Raw genomic sequence first — 22,017 nt, 5'->3', positions numbered from 1 at the left:
CCTGCTCTCTGGTTTGCTCCATAACATGCTGTTCCAAGAAACTATCCCAGAAACATTCTATGACGACCTCATCTATGCTACCTTTGCCCATCTGATTTTTCCAGATTAAAATTCCCCAATGATTATCGCTGTTAACTTCATTGGTTAGCCACAAATAGTGCATCCTTCTTGTAGCCTTTTTGTTGAGAGTTATGAAATAGCTCAAATGTCTGCCAATGCTTGCCCACAGTCATGCCTTTTAACCTATTTTCCCTGTACACTTTACCCAACTCTGTCTTCATACTCTTGTTGCCTTTATTTAAGTTTAAGACAATGGCCTTAGACCCATGTTTTTCACCCTTAAACTGAATGTGAAATTCTATTTTGTTATGATCACTGTTGCCTGGAGGCTCTTTAACTATGAGGCCATTAATTAACCCTGTTTCATTACACATTCCCACGTCTAAAATACCCTGTTCCCTGGTTGGCTCTCAAATATGTTATTCTAAGAAATTGTCCCAAATATGAACTCTTCTTTCAGGCTGCCTTTGCCAGTTTGATTCATCTAATTTAGATAAAGATTATTACAGTACCTTTGTTACAAGCCCCTGATATTTCTTCATGTAGACTCTATACTATAGTGTAGCTACTGTTAGGGGGAACACACAAAGTACTCCCACGAGTGACTTCTTTCCTTTGCTATTTATTATCTCCACCCAAAATGATTCTATATCTTGCTGTTCTGAACTGCGATCATTTCTCACTAGTGTACTAATCTCATCCCTAATAACAGAGCTACCAGACCACCTCTTCCGTCCTGTACTTCCAAAATGTCTCATACCCTTGAATAGTCAGGCCTAAGTCTTGGTCATTTTGCAACCACATCTCTGTAATGGCTGTCAGATTATATTTATTTCTATTTGTACAATCAGTTCATTAGTTTTGTTATGAGTGCTGTGCGCTTTCAGATACAAAGCCTTTAATTCTTTTACCATTCTTTCAGGGAATATATTCCACAGAATATAGTCCCAGTCTTCTCCATGTCTCCCCTCAGAGGGCAATTTCCTCATAGAATCACGAAATTGTTACAGCGTAGAAGGAGACCATTCGGCCCATCATGTCTGCACCGACTCTCCGCCTGAGCAATTTGCTTAGCGCCATTCTCCCGCCTTCTCCCCATAGCAGTCCAGTGAACCATCGTTCTAATCCTTTAAGGCTAGCACATCCTTCCTTGGGTAAGGAGACTAAAATCGTACACAGTACTCAAGTATGGATTTTACCAAGGCCCTATATAGTTGCAGAAAGACTCCTTCACTCTTACCCTCTATTATGAAAGGGGATTAGAGTATAATATGCTATTTGCTTTCCTATTTGCTTGATGTGACTACTTGTTAACTTCCAGATTAATGTGCAAGGACACCTGGTCCCACTGAACATTAACATTTCCTGGATACTCACCATGTAACTATTCTGCTTTTTCTATTTTTCCTACCAAAGTGGATAACTTCACACTTCTCCACGTTATATTCCACCTGGCAAATTCTTGCCCAATCACTCAACCTGCCTCTGTGTCCTCCACCTCAGTATCAGTTGTAGTTCAGCGGTAGCACTCTTGCTTCTTGGATTCGAGTACAGGAACGGGGATGTCTTGCTGCAATTGTACAGGGTCTTGGTGAGACCACACCTGGAATATTGTGTGCAGTTTTAGTCTCCTTATCTGAGGAAGGATGTACTTGCTATAGAAGGAGTGCAGCGAAGGTTTACCCGACTGTTTCCTGGGATGGCGGGACTGACATATGAGGAGAGATTGAGTCGATTAGGATTATATTTGCTGGAGTTAAGAAGAATGAGGGGGGATCGCATAGAAACCTATAAAATTCTAACAAGACTAGACAGGGTAGATGCAGGATGGATGTTCCCGATGATGGGGGAGTCCAGAACCAGAGGTCACAGTCTGAGGATATGGGGTAGACCATTTAGGACTGAGATGAGAAAGTTCTTCAACCAGAGAGTGGTGAGCCTGTGGAATTCGTTACCACAGAAAGTAGTTGAGACCAAAGCATTGTATGTTTTCAAGAAGGAGTTAGATATAGCCCTTGGGGCGATAGGGATCAAAGGGTATGGGTAGAAAGTGGGAGCAGGCTATTGAGTTGGATGATCAGCCATGACCATAATGAATGGTGGAGCAGGCTCGAAGGGCCGAATGGCCTACTCCTACTCCTAGTTTCTATGTCAGAAGCTTGCGGGTTCAAGTTCCATTCCTGGACTTCAACACAACAATCTTGGCTGACACTCCAGTGTAGGACAGTGTAGGAGAGCTGCACTTATCAGAGGGGTGCCCCTCTTTTAGATGAATAGTTCCCTCTTTTAGATGAATAGTTAAACTTACTGTACTCTCAGGATGTAAAAAATCTTGTGGCATTATTTCGAAGAGCAGAGGAGTTAATTGTCCTGGCCAATATTTATTCTTCAGCCAACATCTCTCAAAAAAAAAGCAAATTATCTGGTCATTATCACATTGCTGTTTGTGGGAACTTACTATGTGCAAATTAATGACTGGATTTCCTATTCTACAACAGTCTCTGCACCAGGAATGCTTCATTAGCTATAAAATGATTTGGGACATCCCAACATTTGGGTTGTATATGCAAGTCTTTTTTTAACTTTTCGCCTAACTTTGTATCATCAAACTTGAATACATTACACAGTATCTCATCTAAATCATTGAGATAGATTGTAAATAGCTGAGGCCCAAGCACTGATTCTTACGATGCCCCACTAATTACTGCCTGTTGACTCAAATGATTTATTCATTTCTGCTCTCTGTTAACCAGGTTTGACCTGGTTGCCATTATGGAAATGATTGCAGGGTTGGGGACGAAATATTCCTGGATACTTGGCTTTTAGAAGATAGGCTAGATGGAAAAAGAGTGGAGTAGCTACAGAGTTAGTGGATGTACTGTTTGATTTTGCAGAGTTCTTGATTTCAGAATAGCACCCCTCCCCCACCCCGCCACGTGACCTCACTAGTCAAGAAAGGAGAGAGAGAGGAACAGGGAACTGCAGGCTATCAACTGTAAGGAAAATGCTAGAATCTATTGCTCGGATGTGATAACAGAGCATTTAGAGAATTAGAATTTGCTTAGTCACATGGATTTATGAAAGGAATATTATGTTTGACAGACTAGAGTTTTTTGAAATTCTAACTGGCAGGGTAGATGATAAAACTAGTGCATGTGGTTTCAGATTTTCAAAAGAATTTGATCAGGTGCCACACAAGATGTTAGCATGAGAATAAGGGGGACATGTGGGGTTGTGGATAATAGCATGGATTAAGGATTGGTTGAGCCTCAGCTATTTACAATCTATCTCAATGGTTTAGATGAGGTACTGTGCAATGTATTCAAGTTTGATGATAAAATTTCTACCTCTGCTTCAAGCATTTAGATATAGTGCCTTCAGCTTGGTTTTTTAAAACTTATTTTTCCCTAGTGTCACTTTGTTGCCTTCATCTTAAAAAGGCTTCCATCAAAAGAATGGATTGCATATTTGGATTTGTGCGTTTTTCTTTACTGCTAATATCCCAGTTGACAGGAAAGTTTGTAACCAAAATGTTTTGCTGGTGCTCAGAAACCTGGTTTTGCAGGAGGATTTTCCACACAGGCATAGAATATTGCATTCATTATTTATATGATGCCCAAACCTGAAATTCTTGATTTCACTAAGTGTATTAAAACTACAGCTAATTCAACATCATCTGCATTGGGGTAAGGGAAGAATTTGTTGCATCAGTGAACAGATTCCACTAGCATGGAGTTCAAAACTTGGCCATGTTCATGACTTTTAGCTAAACCTACATACCTGTCAAGTCCTCAAACAGATCTTTGATGCACTTGGAAGGTGATCTTAACCTGAAAATAGTTGAAAAATGGCGATGGGTTGTCCTGCACCTTTGCCATGTCTAAATTTGCTCTATTTTAAAATTTCATCTCCAACTCACCTGAGCTAATATAAAATAGGCAGAGTGTGATAGACCCCAATCTTGGCACTGCTTCCTATTAGACTCAGCTTTTTTGTTTGTTCTTATGGCTCACTGGCCAGTGGAAAACATAATACCTGCCTGGGTGAATTGTGCTCAGAAGCCGCACTAGGTGACCTACAGAGACTGGAGTGGGCTCATCTCGACTGGCAAGACCTTTGCTCTCCAGCTGACACTACTGTTAACTCAATCTACTTAAGATAGTTGGAGTTCCTTGTATCTGCATGTCTTGCCATGGCAAACATCCTCACGTTGTCTATAAAACTCATTCTCACACTGCTCCTTTATTCAGAGCTTTGAAGTGCACCTCCAGTTTAGTAACAGACCTATTATTCAACCCAGGCAAATTCAATTGAAACTCTGCTTACTTTGTTTTATACACAAATGATCTTCCTGATTTTTTTTTTTAGTGCTACTTTTCTCCTCTCCACTTCGACTTTTAATTGAAGCCCCAGTATGACCCCGGCTAATCTATCTCTAGCTCTGACTCCTACCTGCTCTGCTGCTTGGCAATGATCTGTGCTCTTTGTTTTACTCCTTATCAGCTCTGGCCTTCAGCCCTGTTCTTTTCCCTTCACTTGCCACCTCAATTTGATTCCAGCTTTTGGGCCCTGTAGTGTTGCTGGCTTATACCTTTACCCTTGCCTGGATCAGGCTGCAAAAGTCAATTTCTTGCTGTCATTGGGGTGTGGTATTTAAAGTAATTCAATAATCCCTTTGCTCTTCTCACATTCCTCATAGCTGCTTGTGTTCCTCAGCTCCAAATAAATATTTTTCCATCTTTCCTTTAAAAGATGCAGTGCTTTTGTATTTTTAAAGAAAAACATTTTTTGTAACTTCTTAGCGATCATTTGATAATTGATGACCCTTGTCACTGTCTGTCCAGTCGGATAAAACAGCCTTTGCCTATTCACATTGTCAAAGCCCTACATTAAATCTGCCCTTGGTCTTTTGTTGCATTAGTAATAGTCTCAGTGTCTTGACTGCCTCCTCATAATCATAGTTTTCTATCCCTGGCACTTTCCTAATAAAGCTATATAGTACACTTCCTATAATTGTGTGCACAAAGGCACATATGGCTCTTGACTCTTTTAATTATGAATTATGCCGCCTTACCAGAACTGAAGACCAAGGGAGAATTCTCCATTCCTCTCGTCTCCAAAGGTTCTTGAAATTGGAGCTGTCTGTCATTTAAGGTTCAACACACTGACTAATTTCCAGATCAATCAATCAGTCTGCCCTAACCTGAGAATTGTGTTCAGGTTTCTATGTAAAAATGTGCCAAACTTCTTTTAACTCTCGCGGTTTCAAAAGTATTAAATGAAAAACAGTTTCCAATTTTTATTGCCTATCCAAATGTTTTTCATTGAGACTGACCATAACTGAATTACTGTCTTAATTTTTAATTTATAGGTGGGATGTGTAAAGACGGAGGCCAGTGAGATAATTGAGGTTCATGCTCATGACTTGCGCCCAAAGACAAGGAGTGGATCAATAAAATGCGAAAGTGGTATGAATAAATAATCATCTTCTTCTTCAGTTCTCTGCCCGAAGGGAGGTCCTTGGCGATTTCTCATTGAACCACAGCCGAGTGCTGTGATTTTTTTTCTTAAACTATGGGCAGGGTGAGGAGGCAAGCCCCCGAGTCTATGTCAGCCAGAACTGGAATTGAAACCCAGGCTATTGGTATTAATCTGATCCACATGTTAGCTATCTAGCCAACTGAGCTAACCAGCTCCTGAAATAATTTATTGTTATCTGTGATAATATTCCTATTCTGTTGAACACATTTCAAGTATTCTTCGTGTAAGAAAAAAATTAGAATCTGTCTATTTAGTAATAACTGTAGCTCAGTTCATTTTGCATTGGTGTGTGCAATATTAAAAGCCCATCTTTTATTGTAACCAAGTTGCTCAGAATTTCATGTTTTATGTTCAGTGTTGGAAACTAGAGTTGAAAACTTGACCAACTAGTAATTTGTTTCAGCCTCCGTTCTATTAAATTATAGGATTGTCATAATTTTTTGTATTCTAATATAGAATTACTCTAGTCAGCAAAGAGATTGCAAGGATTGTCCTGCATAGTTTACAGTATCCATTGTGTAATTTGCTGAACCTTTGTCGTGGTGGGGCAGTCTACCGGAACATCTTTTCTGTTTTTTTTAAACTAACTATTCATTCAGTATTGCTTACACTTTATAACTATAAATTCATGTTTGAAGGTGTGATTTAAAAGCAGTCCTGAATAAAAGATTTTAGCTTTTATTTAAAAATATATATATATATTGCATGCCATCCTCTGGCTTTGATTTTGCATTCATACTCCTAATACATGAGTGGAATATTTTCTTGTTTGAAGCCTTTTTAAGTTTTCTGATTAGTGACCAACCGCCTGAGCAGCAGCTTGGAGTAAAACAAGTATTTCAGGCTTTACTGTTAAACAACATAACTATAATTTGCATTTATGATAGCATCTTCTATAGTAGAACATCCAAGGCGATTCCCAGGAGTGTTATTAGACAAAATTTGACACCAGACCACATAGAGATGTTGGGTCAAATAGATAAATTCTAAAGAGTAACTTGAAATGAGGGAGGAAGAGGTGGTGAGGTGGAAAGAATTTCAGAATTTAAGGTAGGCAGCTGAAGACACTGACTATGATGGAGTGAAGGAAACCGAGGTTGTGCAAGAAGCTAGAATTGAGGGGGGCAGGGAACTGGTGGAGATTATGGGGCTGGAGGAGATTATTGAGAGAGGAGCGAGGTCATGGTGGGATTAGAACACCAATATGAGAATTTTTAAATTGAGGTGCTGGTGGACCTGGAGCCGATGTTAGGGCAGCAAGCACAGTGGTGATGGGTGAACAGGATTTGGTATGAGTTAGGATATGTGCAGCAGAGTTTTGAATAAATCTAAGTTTACGTAGAGTTATAGGTGGGGGGCTGATTAGGAGAACATTGGAATGGTAGTACCTTGAGGTAACAAAGGTGTGGATGAGGATTTCAGAAGATGGGCTGAGGCAGGGGTGGTGGAGACAGATGATGTTGCAGAAATATAAGTAGCCTTACTGACGGAGAGGATATGGAAGTCAGAAGCTGAGCTTGGTCAAATAGGATGCAATGTTTTGGTCCAGCTTCAGTTTGGCTGTAACCCAATTTAAATTTCAAAAGAGAACGAGGTGGGGGGCAGTAAATTAGCATGCTTTTTTGTCGTTCCTACGAATTGAGGTCAAATCCAGTCCAATGTAATGAAATGAAAAATGCCTACAAAGGCCTCGCCCATTTGAGCCTGCAGTAAAAATCTGTCCATGTTTAGAGCAAGTTGGCCATAAATCTGAAATCTCATGCAAAACACTCAATTTATTCACTTCCGGCCAAGGTCAGAAATCAGTGGTGTACTTGAGGGTGCTCTTTGGAATTTGGAAATTAGGTACAAGGTAGGGCAATAGAATTTGGTGCTCAAATGTACACTTCTTGATCTGGAAATACTTGATAATATTGAATGTTCAAAACAACAAATGTTCCATTTCCCATTGATAACGCTTTGCTGTGTCACTGTGTTCACATTTCCTATATTCCTGAAAGATATATTTTTATTAAAATCCAGAGAAGTACACTATGCCTGCAGTGAAGAAAGAGGGAAATGAGAATCGTACCACTGATTCAGAGCGAACCAGGGCACTCAGAAACAACAGGAATACTATAACCTCAAATATTGTAAGTATATCTTTGGGTAAGGGGTAGTATAGATTTACTGCCTTTAATCTAATAATTTGCCTAATAATAAAGCAGTCTATGTTTGCTTAATTAGTACAAAGGACTAGTGTTTTGCATTTGTTACACCTTTAGGGCTGCTCAAGTTTACAGTCCTGTCTTTCAGAGTGAAAAATGAGAGTAAAACGTTCCAAAAATTAGTAGATATTATTCTGACTGGGAGTTCCACTGTTGCGTATGTTGATGCTGCAGCCATTATTATTCTAAAGCCCTGTGTGCAGAACCTGTACTAGGTTGCCCTGACTTTTTCAAGTTTTCATGGTCTGTACTGATGCATCAGACAGATCACCAGTGTTGTATTAAGTGATATGGGGAAGAGCATGGAAGCATTGATGCAAGTCCCACGTGATGATAAGACATGAAACATCAGTCGTTCAACAATTTAAGCAGGATAAAAACAGAATTACCTGGAAAAACTCAGCAGGTCTGGCAGCATCGGTGGAGAAGAATTTAAGCAGGATGTTTGAGTTTCATTTGGGCACTGCATAAACAAAAACTGTGTCCCTGTGGAACAATAGCACCCTGGAGCAGGAGGCTGCCCAAGGCAGGGGAAACAAAAGAAGGGTTGCAGTTGCAGTTATATAAATAGGGGCCTAAAGGTATCCTCTACAGTTGCGATCAAGAGGCCTGGAGGGTGCTGGGTTAAGAGATCATCTGAAGTGGCTGGAAAGAACCAGTTGTGATCCATTCCTGAACCAGCGACATAGAAAGAAACAAGAAGGAGGAATTGTTGAGGAGGTATTGGAAGCTAAGTGCTAAATTTAAAAAATTAAAAAGCAGGACCTCCAGGGTGGTCATTTCTGGATTATCACCTGAGTTGCATGCTAATGGGCAGATATATTAATATGTCATGAAATTGAACGTGTAGCTGGAAGACTGGTGTGAGAAAGTGGGGTTCATTTCATGGGACACAGGCATGAGTATTAAAACAGAAAGAAGCTGTACTGCAGAGGTGGGCTGCACCTAAACTGGGCTGAGATCCAAGGTCTTGGGGGAAGAATGAATTTCTTTTATTCATTCACAGGATATGGGTTTTGCTAGCAAGGCCATTCCTAATCACGTTTGAGAAGATGGAGGTGAACCTCTGCCTTGAATTGCTGCAATCCTTATTGTGTAGGTACAACTAAGTGCTGTTCGGCAGGGAGTTCCAGGATGTTGACCTACCAACAGAGAAGGAATAGTGATATAGTTCCCACCTACCTACTGCCCATGTTTTTCTAGGTGATAAGAGGGCACAGGTTTTTGGAAGGAATCTTGGTGAGTTACGTCAGTGCACCTTGTAGATGGTGCACATTACTGCTACTGTATGCCAGTGGTGGAGAGAGTGAATGGTGGATGGGTGCCTATCAATTGGGCTGCTTTGCCCTGGATGGTGTTAAGCTTCTTGAGTGTTGTTGGAGCTGCACTCATTCAGGCAGTGAAGATTATTCCATCACACTCCTGATTTGTGCCTTGTAGATGGTGGACAGGCTTTGGGGAGCTGGGAGGGGTGTTACATACCATGGAATTCACAGCTCTGATTTGCTCTTGTAACCACAGTATTTATGTGGCTGGTCAGTGGTAACCCTCAGAATGTTGATGGGGGGATTCAGCGATGGTAATGTTATTTAATGTCGAGGAGAGATTCTCTCTTATTGGAGATGATCATTGCCTGGCACTTGTGTGACTTGAATGCTCTTTGCCACTTATCAGCCCAAGGCGATGCCCAGGTCTTGCTGCATGTGGACAGCCATCTCTTCATTATCTGAAGAGTTTTGAATGGCACTGAACACTCTGCAATTATCAAGGAAGGTCATTGATGATGTGGCTGAAGATGGTTGAGCTTAGGACACAACCCTGAGGAACTCTTGTTGCGATGTCCTGGGATTGAGATGATTTGGCTTTGTACAATCACAACCATCTTCCTTTTGTGCTAGGTATGACTCCAACCAATGGAGAGTTTTCCCCCAAGTCTCATTAACTTCCATTACTCGAATGCCACACAAAGTCAAAAGCTGCCTTGATGTCAAGGGTAGTCATTTTTGCCTTACCTCTGGAATTCAACTCTTTTGACCACATTTGTACCAAGGCTATAATGAGGTCTGGAGCTGAGTGCTCAGTTTGAGTTCCACCACAGCCAGTTTGTTGCTGAGTAGGTGCTGCTTGATAGCATTGCGACGACCCCTTCCATCACTTTGATGATTGAGAGTAGACTGATGGGATGGTAATTAGCCACATTGAATTTGTCCTGCTTTTGCACACATGGCATACCTGGAAAACTTTGCACATTGTCAGGTAGATGCCAGTGTTACTGCTGTACTCTGGAGCATCTTGGCTTGGCTTAAGGGCATGGCTAATTCTGGAGCACAAGTAGTACAGTCAGCATGGTGTTAGGATTTGTAGGGTTTCCTGTATCCAGTGCTTTCACTTGTTACTTGATATAATGTGGAGTGAATCCAATTGTCTGAAGACTGACATTTATGATGGTGGGCACCTCGGGAGGGGTATCATGATGTGACAGTACCACAGAACTTTGACCTAATTCATTAGTATGGGATTGCTCATCTCTGCCTACTGAAAAATGCTTCTATTGTTTAGAGTATTTGTAGTCCTGTGGTGTACCAAACTGGCGAAGTTATCTAATTTTTAGGTATGCTGGTGCTGCTCCTGGCATATTCTACCGCACTGTTTATTGAACCAGGCTTGATCTCTTGTCTTGATGGTAATGGTAGAGAGATGGATATGCTGGTCCATGAGATTACAGATTATGGTGAAACATAATCCTGCTGCTGATGGTTTATAAGGGCCTCATGAATGCCTAGTTCTGAACTGCTAGATCTATCTGAATCTGTCGTATTTAGCACCATTGTAGTGCCACACGACAACATGGTGGACTTTTTCAATGTGAAGATGAGACTTCAACTTCACAAGGACTGTGCAATCTGTTATGGGCAGATGCATCTGTGACAGGTAGGTTGGTAAGGGCAAGATCAAATAGGTTTTCCCTCTTGATGTTCTCACCATCTGCTGCAGATAATCTGGTAGTTTTATTACTGAGACTAGGTTTTTATTCTGGATTTATTTAATTAATTGAATTTAAACTTCCCCCAGCTGTCATGGTGAGATTTGTCACTGGTGCATTAGGCCTGGCCTCTACTCATCTAGTAATGTTGCCAATATTTACCATTCCCTTTAAATTGGTAAGGAATGGAGACAGTTTAGTGGAACTACGAGTAACTTAAACATAAGGAAAAGGAATGAAAGCAGCAGCCAAAGTACAAAGTAAACATGATTTTATGAAAAGGAAATTGTGTTTGACAAATTTATTAGGAGTTTTTTGAGGATGTAGCTAACAGGGTAAATAAAGGAAAATCAGTAGTTTTTGTGTACTTGGATAGGGAGTCGCAAAAGATAAGGGCTCATGAAGTTAGGTGTAATGTATTAGCTTGGATAGAGAATTGGTTAACAGACAAGCAGCAAAGAGCATTTTCAAGTTGGCAGTTCAAAACATCTAGGAAAATTGATTGCAATATAATGACATTTAAAATAACGATTGAGAGAGAAAATGGAAACCAAAATAATTGATTTCGAAAAAATATCCAAATATATGGATTGAGTTAAGGAAGGTAAAATGGAGACAAATATCAATAAATTGGAATAACATTGGACAGTATCTAAAGGCCAGCTTAGTAGAGTTCAGAAGAAATATATTTCACTTAAAAATATAAAAAACTAACCACGTGATGCCATAGAAATATACATGACCATAGAATTGAGTCTGAGGTCAATGGTATACACAAATTTTGAGAAAGAGCTGGAGTTGTACCGGTAATTAAAGGCAGGATAACAGCTCTGTGAAACTTGTGAAACTCTCAGGAGAAGAGATTGAATCATTGGGAGGTGAGCAGCCATTGAGGCATTCTGAGTTGGGAGCGGCTTTTGAGGGAATTCAGAGTTAGATCTTCAAAAGTGAGGAGTCGAAATCCCTCATGAGGGAGACTTTTTTAACAAGATTCTGTGACTCTGTGGTCACTGACACCTGGGTGGGTTGCTGAGAAATGTGTGGGATCTGTCTTGGTTGTATTTGTCATTTAATGTGCGGCGTGGTGTTTGACCACAACTTGCCTGTTAATTCACATTTATCACGTGTTAATTCTGAATGTTAGAGAATAAAATAAATATTGTAGATTATTTTCAAACTCTTCGTCTACTTCAAACAAAAAATTGCCAGTCCTTTACCAGATCGTAACACCTAGGAAAGATAGATCAGAGTATTTTATAAATGCTGAACTGCTGAGGAGCAGAGAGGTTTAGAAATCTCCACAGAAATCGGTACCAGCTAGTGAACCGATACAAAAAATAATTTTAAAGCGCTCATAGAATTAGTTAATGCCTTTATCTTGACACCTGGAATACAGAGGTGGAAATTATGTTAGTCACAAAGCTTTGACAGACTGCATTCAGCTCTGGGCACCACACTGTGGAAGTATATATTAGCCCTGCAGGGGCTGCAGCACAGATCCACCAGAAAAATAAAAGGGTTAAATTATGATAAGATACACAGATGATGCTTGTATTTCCTTGTGTATGGAAGATTATGGGGTGATATATGATGAATAAAAGATTTGATATGGTAGATATAAATTATTTCCTCTGATGGGGAAGTCCGGAACAAGGGCGCATAACCTTTAAAATTAAAGCGAGGCTATTCTGGGGAGATGGCAAAAAGCACTTCTTCATACATTGGGTAGTGGAAAACCCAAACTCTTTTTCTTCCCCATCCCCTACTGGAAAGAGCCATTGAGGCTGAGGATCAATTAAAAATTCCAAAACCTAGGTTGATATCTTCTTGGCTTTGCAGAACCAAGGCAGAAAAATAGTTAAGATACAGTACAGTTATTATCTAATTGAATGGCAGAACAAGCTCGAAGGACTGATTGGAGTTCTATGGTCTTGAAGCATTCTGAAGGTACATGAGTAACTAGCAAACAGAATTAACACAAGCCCACTAATGGATGAGCAAGGTTAAGCTGCCATGAGACACTAAAATGGCAGGAAAGCTGAATGGGCTAATAGTTTTTGATTAAAGATCAGGTAACAAAACATCTAGACATGGAGAATATAATTTTTGTGAAATTACTCACTTTGATAGGACGAATGGCAAAGCAGGATATTTTTTAAAGTGAGAGACTAATAAATGAGTACTTTAGTAGTACTTTAGAGTACTTTAGAGTTATTTAGGTGCCCTTGTTCATGAATCAGAATGTTAAGTAGATGTAGCAAATAATTAGGAGAGCTAGCACCTTGCCCTTTATTGTAAAGTAATTGGGCTTTAAGAGCAAGGAAAGTTTGCTGCTGTAACGTGGGGCCTTGATTTTTCTATATTCTTTCAAGGGATGAGGGTGTTGCTGGCTAGGCCAGCACTTATTGCCTAATTGTCCTTGAGAAGGTGGTGGTGAGCTGTCACCTTGAACTGCCGCAGTACATGTCGTGCAGGTGCACCCACAGTGCTGCTTGGGAGGGAGTTCCAGAATTTTGACCCAGCGACAAGAAGGAATAGTGATATGGTTCCCAGTCAGGATGGCGTGTAGCTTGGAAGAAAACTTGCAGGTGGTGGTGTTCCCATGCATCTGCAGCCCTCATGTGAGACCTCATCTGGTGCAGTTTTAGCCGCCTTTCCTTGAAGTGGATATACTTGCATCAGTGTGGCTCAGTTGGTAGCACTCTTGTCTCTGAGTCAGAAAATGGAGAGTTCAAGCCCCATTCCAGGACTTGAGCACAGCCATCTAGGCTGGTGCTCCAGTCCATGCTAAGGATGTGCTGCACTGTTGCAGGTGCTGACTTTTGGATGACATCAAATCAGGGCCTTTTTTGACCCCTCAAGTGGATGTAAAAGACCCTATGGCACTAATTCGAAGAGCAGGGGAATTATACTTGGTATCCAAGTCAATGTTTATCCCCCAACCAATATCACAAACAGACTAGCTTATCGTTATCACATTGCTATTTGTGTGTTTGCTATGTGTAAATTAGCTGTCGCATTTCCTGCATTACAATACTTAAAGTACTTCATTGACTGTAAAGTGCTTTGGGGCGTCTGGTGGTTGTGAAAGCTGCTATATCGATGTCCTTTTTTCCTAATACATGCCTTAGAAGGGGATGCAACAAAGGTTCACTAGATTAATTCCTGGACTGAGAGGGTTTTCTCATGAGAAGGGATTGAGTAGAATGGCATTTAGAAGAATGAGAGATGATCTCATTTAAATGTATAACAATCTTGGGGCTTGACAGAGAGGCTGTTTTCCCTTGGATAGATAATCAAGAATTAGGGGTCATAGTCTGAGGATAGGGGTCGACCATTTTGAACTGAGATGAGGGCAAACATCTTGAGTTATAGGGTTGTGATTCATTTGAATTCTCTCCATCCGAGGGTAGTGGGTGCTCAAATTGAGATTTTTAGAATTTTGGGCATGAAAGGAGCCAAAGCATATGGGTTAAGGAAGGAGAAGTAGAATTGACATAGAAGTTGAGTCATGATCTTACTGAATAGCAGAGTAAGCTTGAGTGGCTATGTGGCCTATTTTTGTTCTTATTGACATTTTGTTCATCATGGCTTTGTGTAGTAAATTTGCATTTAACCAAATTATTAAATTCTTCAAAGAGTGAGTCAATAAGAACAATGCCTTGGATGTTACATATGTTGACTTCCAGAAGGCTTTCGATGAGGTGTCTTACAGGATACTTGGGTGTGTAGAGTTGGGGGGCTAGGATGAATGAATTGAAAAGTGGCTACAAAACATACTGAGCAGGAGTTGAGGGAAGTTTCTAGAACTGCTGCACAGTGGTGTTCTGCAAGGTCTGTGATGGACCATTGTTCACCATATACATGAATGGTTTAGACTCAAATTAGAAGTATGTTGTCAGAATTTGGAAATGTTACCAAATCCACAGCTTGTTTGTGCAGTGCTTATGGTGTTCCATCACTCATCAAATGGATAAAATTAGAACCCATTCTACCCATACTTTGGATGCTGCCCCTGTAAAAATGCTTTGTTCATAAATACTCATGAGACATCTCAATAACTTATTACCTTCCGATTAAGATCACTGAATTGACATTGGTTCTTCAATCCATCCTCCACAGTTGGTGAGAAAAGCTTACTTTTTGTACATAATTGTGTGGAGTAAATTAAATTGGATTAAAATATAGATGAATTGCATCAAAATTCTAAACCAGAATCCAAAAGCTTTGTAACCAAACAATTGCCTCGAATGGCATATGTTTTATTACATGTAAAATGAAAGCTTTGAGCATACCAACAAAAAGTACTTTTAATAATATTAAAAACAGAAAATGATGGAAAAACTCAGCAGGTCTGACAGCATCTGTGGAGAGAGAAACAGGGTTAAAATTTTGAGTCTGTATGACCCTTCTTCAGTGCTAAAGAGAAATAGAAATGTGATGAAATTTATACTGTTTAAGGGGGTGGAGCAGATGAAGCTGGAAAGAAGGCCAGCAATAGGTGTGGGCTAAGGAGAGATTGACAAAGATGTCATGGACGAAAAGACAAAGGGAGTGTTAATGGTAGCGGTAAGGACTAAAGGAGGTGCTGATAATGGCATAAAGGTAAGAAAGCAGAATGTGTCAATAGCAGGAACAAGGGTAAGCAATCTGTGAAAGAACAACATGGTACAAGAAACAGATGACCCTTTTGGGGGTGGGGTTGGGGGAGGGGATGGTGGCTGGGGAAAAGGGGGATAAAACAATGAATAAAAATGAAAATAATGGACAAAAAATAAACTTTTAAAAAGGGGATTAAAGGGGTGAAGACAGAGGAGAGAGTTCATGGTCTGAAGTTGTTGAACTCATTGTTAAGTCTGGAAGGCTGTAAATTGCCTAATTGGAAGATGAGGTGCTGTTCCTCCAGTTTGCATTGGATTTCACTGGAACATTGCAGCAGGCCAAGGACAGACATGTGAAGGAGGTAAACCAATCATGGTGAACCAAGGAAGTTAAGGATAGTATCAAGTTGAAAGAAAAAGCATATAACGTGGCAAAGATTAGTGGTAAGCCAGAGGGTTGGGAAAGTTTTAAAAACCAACAAAAGATGACCCCAAAAAAAAGGAGAAAATAAACTTTGAGGGTAAACTAGCAAGTAATATAAAAACAGACAGTAAGAACTTTTTTAAATATATAAAAAGGGAAGACAGAGGCCAAAGTGAACATAGGCCCTTTGGAGAATAAAGCTGGGAAAATAATAATGGGGAACCAGGAATTGGTAGAGGAGCTGAATAAGTACTTTGCATCAGTCTTCATGGTAAAAGACACCAATAGCATTCCAAAAATACTAAATAATCAAGGGGTGGAAGGAAATACATACAATAACTATCACTAGAGAAAAAGTACTAGGGAAACTAATGGGGCTAAAGGCCAATAGTCCCCTGGACCTGACGGGTTGCATCCGAGGATATTAAAAGAAGTAGCTACAGAGATAGTGGATGCACTGGTAGTAATCTTCCAAGAATCCTTAGATTCTGGAAAAGCCCTAGAGGATTGGAAAACTGCCAATGTAACACCCTTCTTCAAAAAGGGAGGGAGGCAGGCAAAAAGCAGGTAACTATAGGCCAGGTAGCTTAACATTGTCATTGGGAAAATGTTAGAGTCTTTATAATAGCAGAGCATTTAGAAATACATAATCTAATCAAGCAGAGTCAGCATGGCTTCATGAAGGGGAAATCATGCCTGACAAATTTATTAGAATTCTTTGAGGATGTAACAAGCAGGATAGATGAAGGAAAACCAGTAGATGTAATGTAATTGGATTTCCAAAAGGCATTCGATAAGATACCGCTACTTAATATAATAAGAGCCCATGGTGTTGGGAGTAGTATATTAATATGGATAGAGGATTGGCTAACTAATAAAAGACAGAGTTGGGATAAGGGGGGCATTTTCAGGATGGCAACCTGTAACTAGTAGAGTACCACGGGAATCAGTGCTGGGATCATAATTATTTGCAATATATATTAATGACTTAGAGGAGGGAAGTGAATGTACTATCACCAAGTTTGCGGATGACACAAAAATAGGTGGGAAGGCAAGTGGTGAGGATGACACAGCCTGCAGAGGGATATAGACAGGTTAAGTGAGTGGGCAAAAACTTGGCAGATGGAACATAATGTGGGAAAATGTGAGGTTATGCACTTTGGCAGGAAGAATAGAGGAGCTGAATATTATTTAAATAGAGAAAGATTGAAGAAAACTACAGCACAGAGGGATTTGGGAGTCCTCATGCAGTAACCCCAAAAAGCTAACATAGAAGTTCAACAGGCAATAGGGAAGGCAAATGGAATGTTGGCCTTTATTTCAAAGGGAATGGAGTATAAAAATAGGGAAGTCTTGCTAAAACTATACACGGCACTAGTTAGACCACACCTAGAATACCGTGAACAGTTTTGGTTCCCTTATCTAAGGAAAGATATACTGGCATTGGAGGCAGTCCAGAGAAGGTTCACTAGGTTGATCCTGCATATGGAGGGATTTTCTTATGAGAAGAGGTTGAGCCGGTTGGGCCTGTACTCATTGGAGTTTGGAAGAATGAGATGACTTTATTGGAACATATAAGATTCTTAGGGGAATTGAAAGGGCAGATGCTGAGAGGTTGTTTCCCCTTGTGGGAAAGTCTAGGACCAAAGGGCATAACCTCAGAGTAAGGGGTCACCCATTTAAGACAGAAATAAGGAGGAATTTCTTCTCTCAGTGGGTACTGAAGCTGTGGAATTCTTTACCGCAGAGGCCTGTAGGGGCTGGGTCATTAAGTATATTCAAGGCTGAGATAGACAGATTTTTAATCAGTAAGGGAATCAAGGGTTATAGGCAAAAGGCGGGAAAGTGGAATTGAGGATTATCAGATCAGCCATGATCTCATTGAATGGCAGAGCAGACTCAATGGGCCGAATGGTCGACTTACATTCCTACTACTTATGTTCTTATGGCCTAAAACCTGCCCCCTCTCTGCTTCCTGAGACCGGAAATCCCACTGTACCCTCCAGCCATGTTAGTTTTTTGTTTCCCTTTTTCCCCCTCTGCCTGTCCTACCTTCCACACTCAGTATTTTCTACCCTCCATAGTGTCACTCTTCCTTCTGCCAAATAACTGTAAGAACCTGGTTTAAAACAAATAGGAAACTCATGTCATGTAAGACTAAGTGGTGGCAAAGGAGTCCATGAGCTGCTCACACTTTTTGGTCAGAAATGGGAATGTTGCATTTCATTGGCAACTCCTCAGGTAATGGAGTAGCTTGTGCCCACATGCAGCAGGACCTGGAAACTATTCAGGCTTGGGTAGATAAGTGGCAAGTAAAATTTGCACCATTAAAGTGCCAGGCAATGACCATCTCCCACATGAATCGAAACGCTTACCCTTACTTTCAATGGCATTGCCTCATTGAATCCCCACCATCAACATTCCCTGTCACCATTGAGCAGAAACTTAATTGGACCAGCCATATATATATATATATATATATATATATATATATATATACACATACTGTGGCTACAAGAGCAGGTCAGAAGCTGGATATTCTTTGACGAGTAACTCGCCACCTGACTCCCCATTGTTCCTTGAGTGTTATTGGAGCTGCATGGTACCTTCCAGAACAAAGCAGCCCGCTTGATCAGAACCCCATCCAGCAGCTTAAACATTGACTCTTTCCACCATTGGGTACCATCTATAAGATGTGCTGCAGCAACTCACCAAGGCTCCTTCAACAGCACCTTCCAAACCCATGACCTCTCATACCTAGAAGGATAAGGGCAGCAGATGCATGGGAACACCACCACCTGCATGTTCCCCATCTAGCCACACGACATTCTGACTTGAAAATTGTCATTTTAAATGGCCAATTATTTTGACACAGCTGATGGTAAAGGCTGAGTTGTTCAAACCCCAGAGGGAAACCTTGAAACAACTGTTAAAACCCATTTTTGCAATTTGTATGTTTCGAGATGCAGGCTTTGAATTCAGCAGTAATAAGATCACCGAGTCTCAAGAGGCTTTTTATAAAACTAAATATTAATATAAGAAAGATTGTAAACACGTACATAAGTCTACAAAATTACAACTATAATAACTACAAAAATCCCCTAATTAACCTGACGCTCAATTACACCCCTGGTAAAACTCACATTTAACAGACCTCTAGCAAAGCACACCCTGAACAGTCACATTCAAAATGAGTTTCTTTCAGCTCTGTGTCCTTGCAGACTGACTTGAGGCTTACAAGCCGGAAGCTTCTCACATTTGTTGGATCTTAAAATGCCTTCATTGTTGCTAGCTCAAAATCCTGGAACTCCTCATTTAACAGCACTGTTTGTGCACTTATATCACACTGTTCAAGGTGACTCGCATCATCTTAAGGGCATTTAGGGATGGGCAATAAATGCTGTTCTCACCAGCATAATCCTACAAGCAAATGAAAATGGGAAAAACAATAGTGACAGCAAGCAATATTGCAGAATACTATTAAAATACAAGAGGTTATTTTTTTGCAAAGTGGACTAGTATGAGATGAAATGGTAGGCTTTAAGTAGAATTTTAAAGGAGGAAAGAGTGGCGGAAAGATTTAAGCAAATTCCAAACACAGCCACAATTAAAATTGATGATGCTCCTGAGGCCAAAGTTAGATGAGCGCAGATATCTTGGGGGTGGGGGTAGGTGTTGGAGACGATTCAGGAGGGTTTTGAAAACAAGTTTGAAATTTTAACGAATGAGAGGTTTCTTAACCTGGAGCCAATGTGAATGGGAACTTCGTGCAAGTAAGTTTATGGGCAACAGAGTTTTAAATAACCAGATTTACGGAGGATAGAATATGGGAGATTGGTCAGAAATGGGTTGAAATAGGAAAGTCCAGGGGTAAACAAAGGCATGGATGAAGGTTTCAGCAACAGATGGTCAAGCAGTATTAGAGGCAGAAATAGTGGGTCCAGGTGGTGGTGCAGATATGTGATTGGAAGCTCATTATGATCAGTCTGGTTCAACCTCTCAGTTGCCAGGAAGAGCAATGATCATTTGGTAGATAACATAGTTTGTGCCTTCAGCCTTCCCAGTAATTGGTTGGAGGAAACATCGACTCTACTGTATATCGGATTGACATGATGAGTTAGAGAGTGTAGAAGTTGAGAGGTGGTGATGATATCGAGCTGGGTGTCGTAGCGTACCTGTGAAAACTAACTCTGCATTTTTGGATAATGTCGCTGAAGGGCAGCATGTAGGTTTTTTAATTCTTTGAGATGTGGGTGTTGCTGGCAAGGCTAGTGTTTTTTGCCCATCCCTAATTGCCCTTGAACTGAAATGGTTCTTAGGCCATTTCAGAGGGCAGTTAAGAGTCAATCACATTGTTATGGATCTGGAAGACATGTAGGCCAGACCAGGTAAGGACAGCAGTGAACCAAATGGGTTTTCACGACAATCGATGATAGCTTCATGGCCACCATGACTGAGACTAGCTTCCAAGTCCAGGGCTTTTTTTAAATCTGTGAATTGAATTTACATTCCACCAGCTGCTGTGTTGGCATTTGAACCCATGTCCCTAGAATGTTAGCCTGGGCCTCTGGATTGCAAGTCCAGTGATGACAAATAGGAGGGGGCCAAGAACCAATCCTTCAGGGTCATGGGGGTTGTGTCAGAGGGAACAGTGCGGCAGTGTGAAGATAAGCCCAGTTATACTTTGGTTACGATTAGAATGGAGCCAAGTTAGTGCAGTTCCACCCAGCTGGGTGGAGGAGAAACTTTGGAGGAGGACAATATGGCCAGTTGTGTCAAAGGCTGCAGACAGGTAGAGAAGGATGAGGAGGGATAGTTTACCTTAGTTACAGTACATATCATTTGTGAGGAGGAAAATAAGAGTCTACATATTCCACAGGTACAATGAGATTTAGGGGTACAAATACACAAATCATTAAAAATAGCAACGCAAGTTAACAAAACCATAAAAAGTACAAGCAAGGCACTGGGATTCATTTCTAAAGAAATAGAATTGAAAAGCAGAAAAGTCATGTTGAACTTGTATAGAATCTTTGTTAGACCAAGCAGGGAGTATTTTGGTTTCTGTATTCCGTAACAGATATGGAACCACGGAAGCAAGTGTAAGAAAGGTTTACAAAAATTGTACCCGAACTAAGGGCTGGAGTTTTACTAACAAAGCGGGAAGTTTAAGTCAGATTTCCCGACCAAGTAGACCCACGTATTTTCATTCTGGGGAAGTGCGGGTGCGATGCAGTTGGGTGCACCATCTCTGGAATCAGTTTGGAGATGGTCACTGGGGCAGGTGACTGCTGAGGCGGGCTGGTTAGATGGCCTCCCTCAGTTCACTGGGACTTCCGCCCAGTTATATTAAATGTTGTTAGGCCCTCTAACCCTCATGCCTCCTCATACAATCATAGGAACAGGAGTAGACCATTTGGCCCTTTGACTCTGACCCGCCTATCCATAAGATCTGACTTGAAGCCTTATATCCATTTCCCTGTCTATCCCCATAACCCTTAACTCCCTTGTCAATCAAAATCTGTCTTATCTCAGCCTTAAAGATATTCAATGTCCCAACCTCTACTTCTCTCTGGGGTAGAGAATTACAAAGATTAGCAACCCCCTGAGAGAAGAAATTCTTCCTCATCTCCGTCTTAAATGGGAGACTCCTTATTTTGAAACTGTGCATCCCTAGTTCTAAATCTCCTGATGAGGGGAAGCATTCTCTCAGCATCTACCTTTTTGAGCCCCCTCAGTCTTGTTTCAATAAGATCTCTCTCATACCCTCATGCCCCCGATGTCACATCCATAGTCACTTACCCAGTATCCACTCTGGGCATAATCGTGACTTGTGGCCGTCCAAAGTGAAGAAGTTTTATACAGGGAGACAGTAAGCACATCAAGAAAATTCATTGGGAACGTGCAGAGGAAAAGTCGAGGCTCGAGGAGAGTGCACAAACCTTCAAACAACTCATCTACTCAGCCCTTCGTGCAGCATCTGCCCTGCTTGTGACAGCATCTGCATCTCATCAGTATCTAGAGTCTGTCAAACCGGAGTGGAAGCAAGTCAGCCTCAATTTCAATTCTAAGACGATGACGACTAGGGCAGATGTCTGGAACCATGCAGCGATTTAAAAAAATAAACTTCTAACAATTAAATGATCAACACTTGAAACTGAAAAAAACACTCATTCCTGAAACCCATTCAAAAAAAATTTA

At 40.8% G+C, this 22,017-nt stretch overlaps 1 protein-coding gene across 2 annotated transcripts in view; it reads left to right on the top strand.

Moving 5' to 3' along the window:
- kdm5ba (lysine demethylase 5Ba) overlaps positions 1–22,017 on the top strand; it is a 254,050-nt gene that overhangs the window by 46,849 nt on the left and 185,184 nt on the right. For both annotated transcript variants that reach the window (XM_078546909.1, XM_078546911.1), the window contains 2 exons: positions 5,432–5,528; positions 7,624–7,733. In XM_078546909.1, the coding sequence (XP_078403035.1) occupies positions 5,432–5,528; positions 7,624–7,733 (207 nt within the window). The remainder of the gene's footprint in view (positions 1–5,431; positions 5,529–7,623; positions 7,734–22,017) is intronic.

The sequence above is a fragment of the Cetorhinus maximus genome, chromosome 8 (genome assembly GCF_964194155.1).
Source record: "Cetorhinus maximus chromosome 8, sCetMax3.hap1.1, whole genome shotgun sequence".
NCBI lineage: Eukaryota > Metazoa > Chordata > Chondrichthyes > Lamniformes > Cetorhinidae > Cetorhinus > Cetorhinus maximus.
The sequence above is the reverse complement of the archived record's forward strand: the minus strand, read 5'-3'. Positions and strand labels throughout refer to the sequence as shown.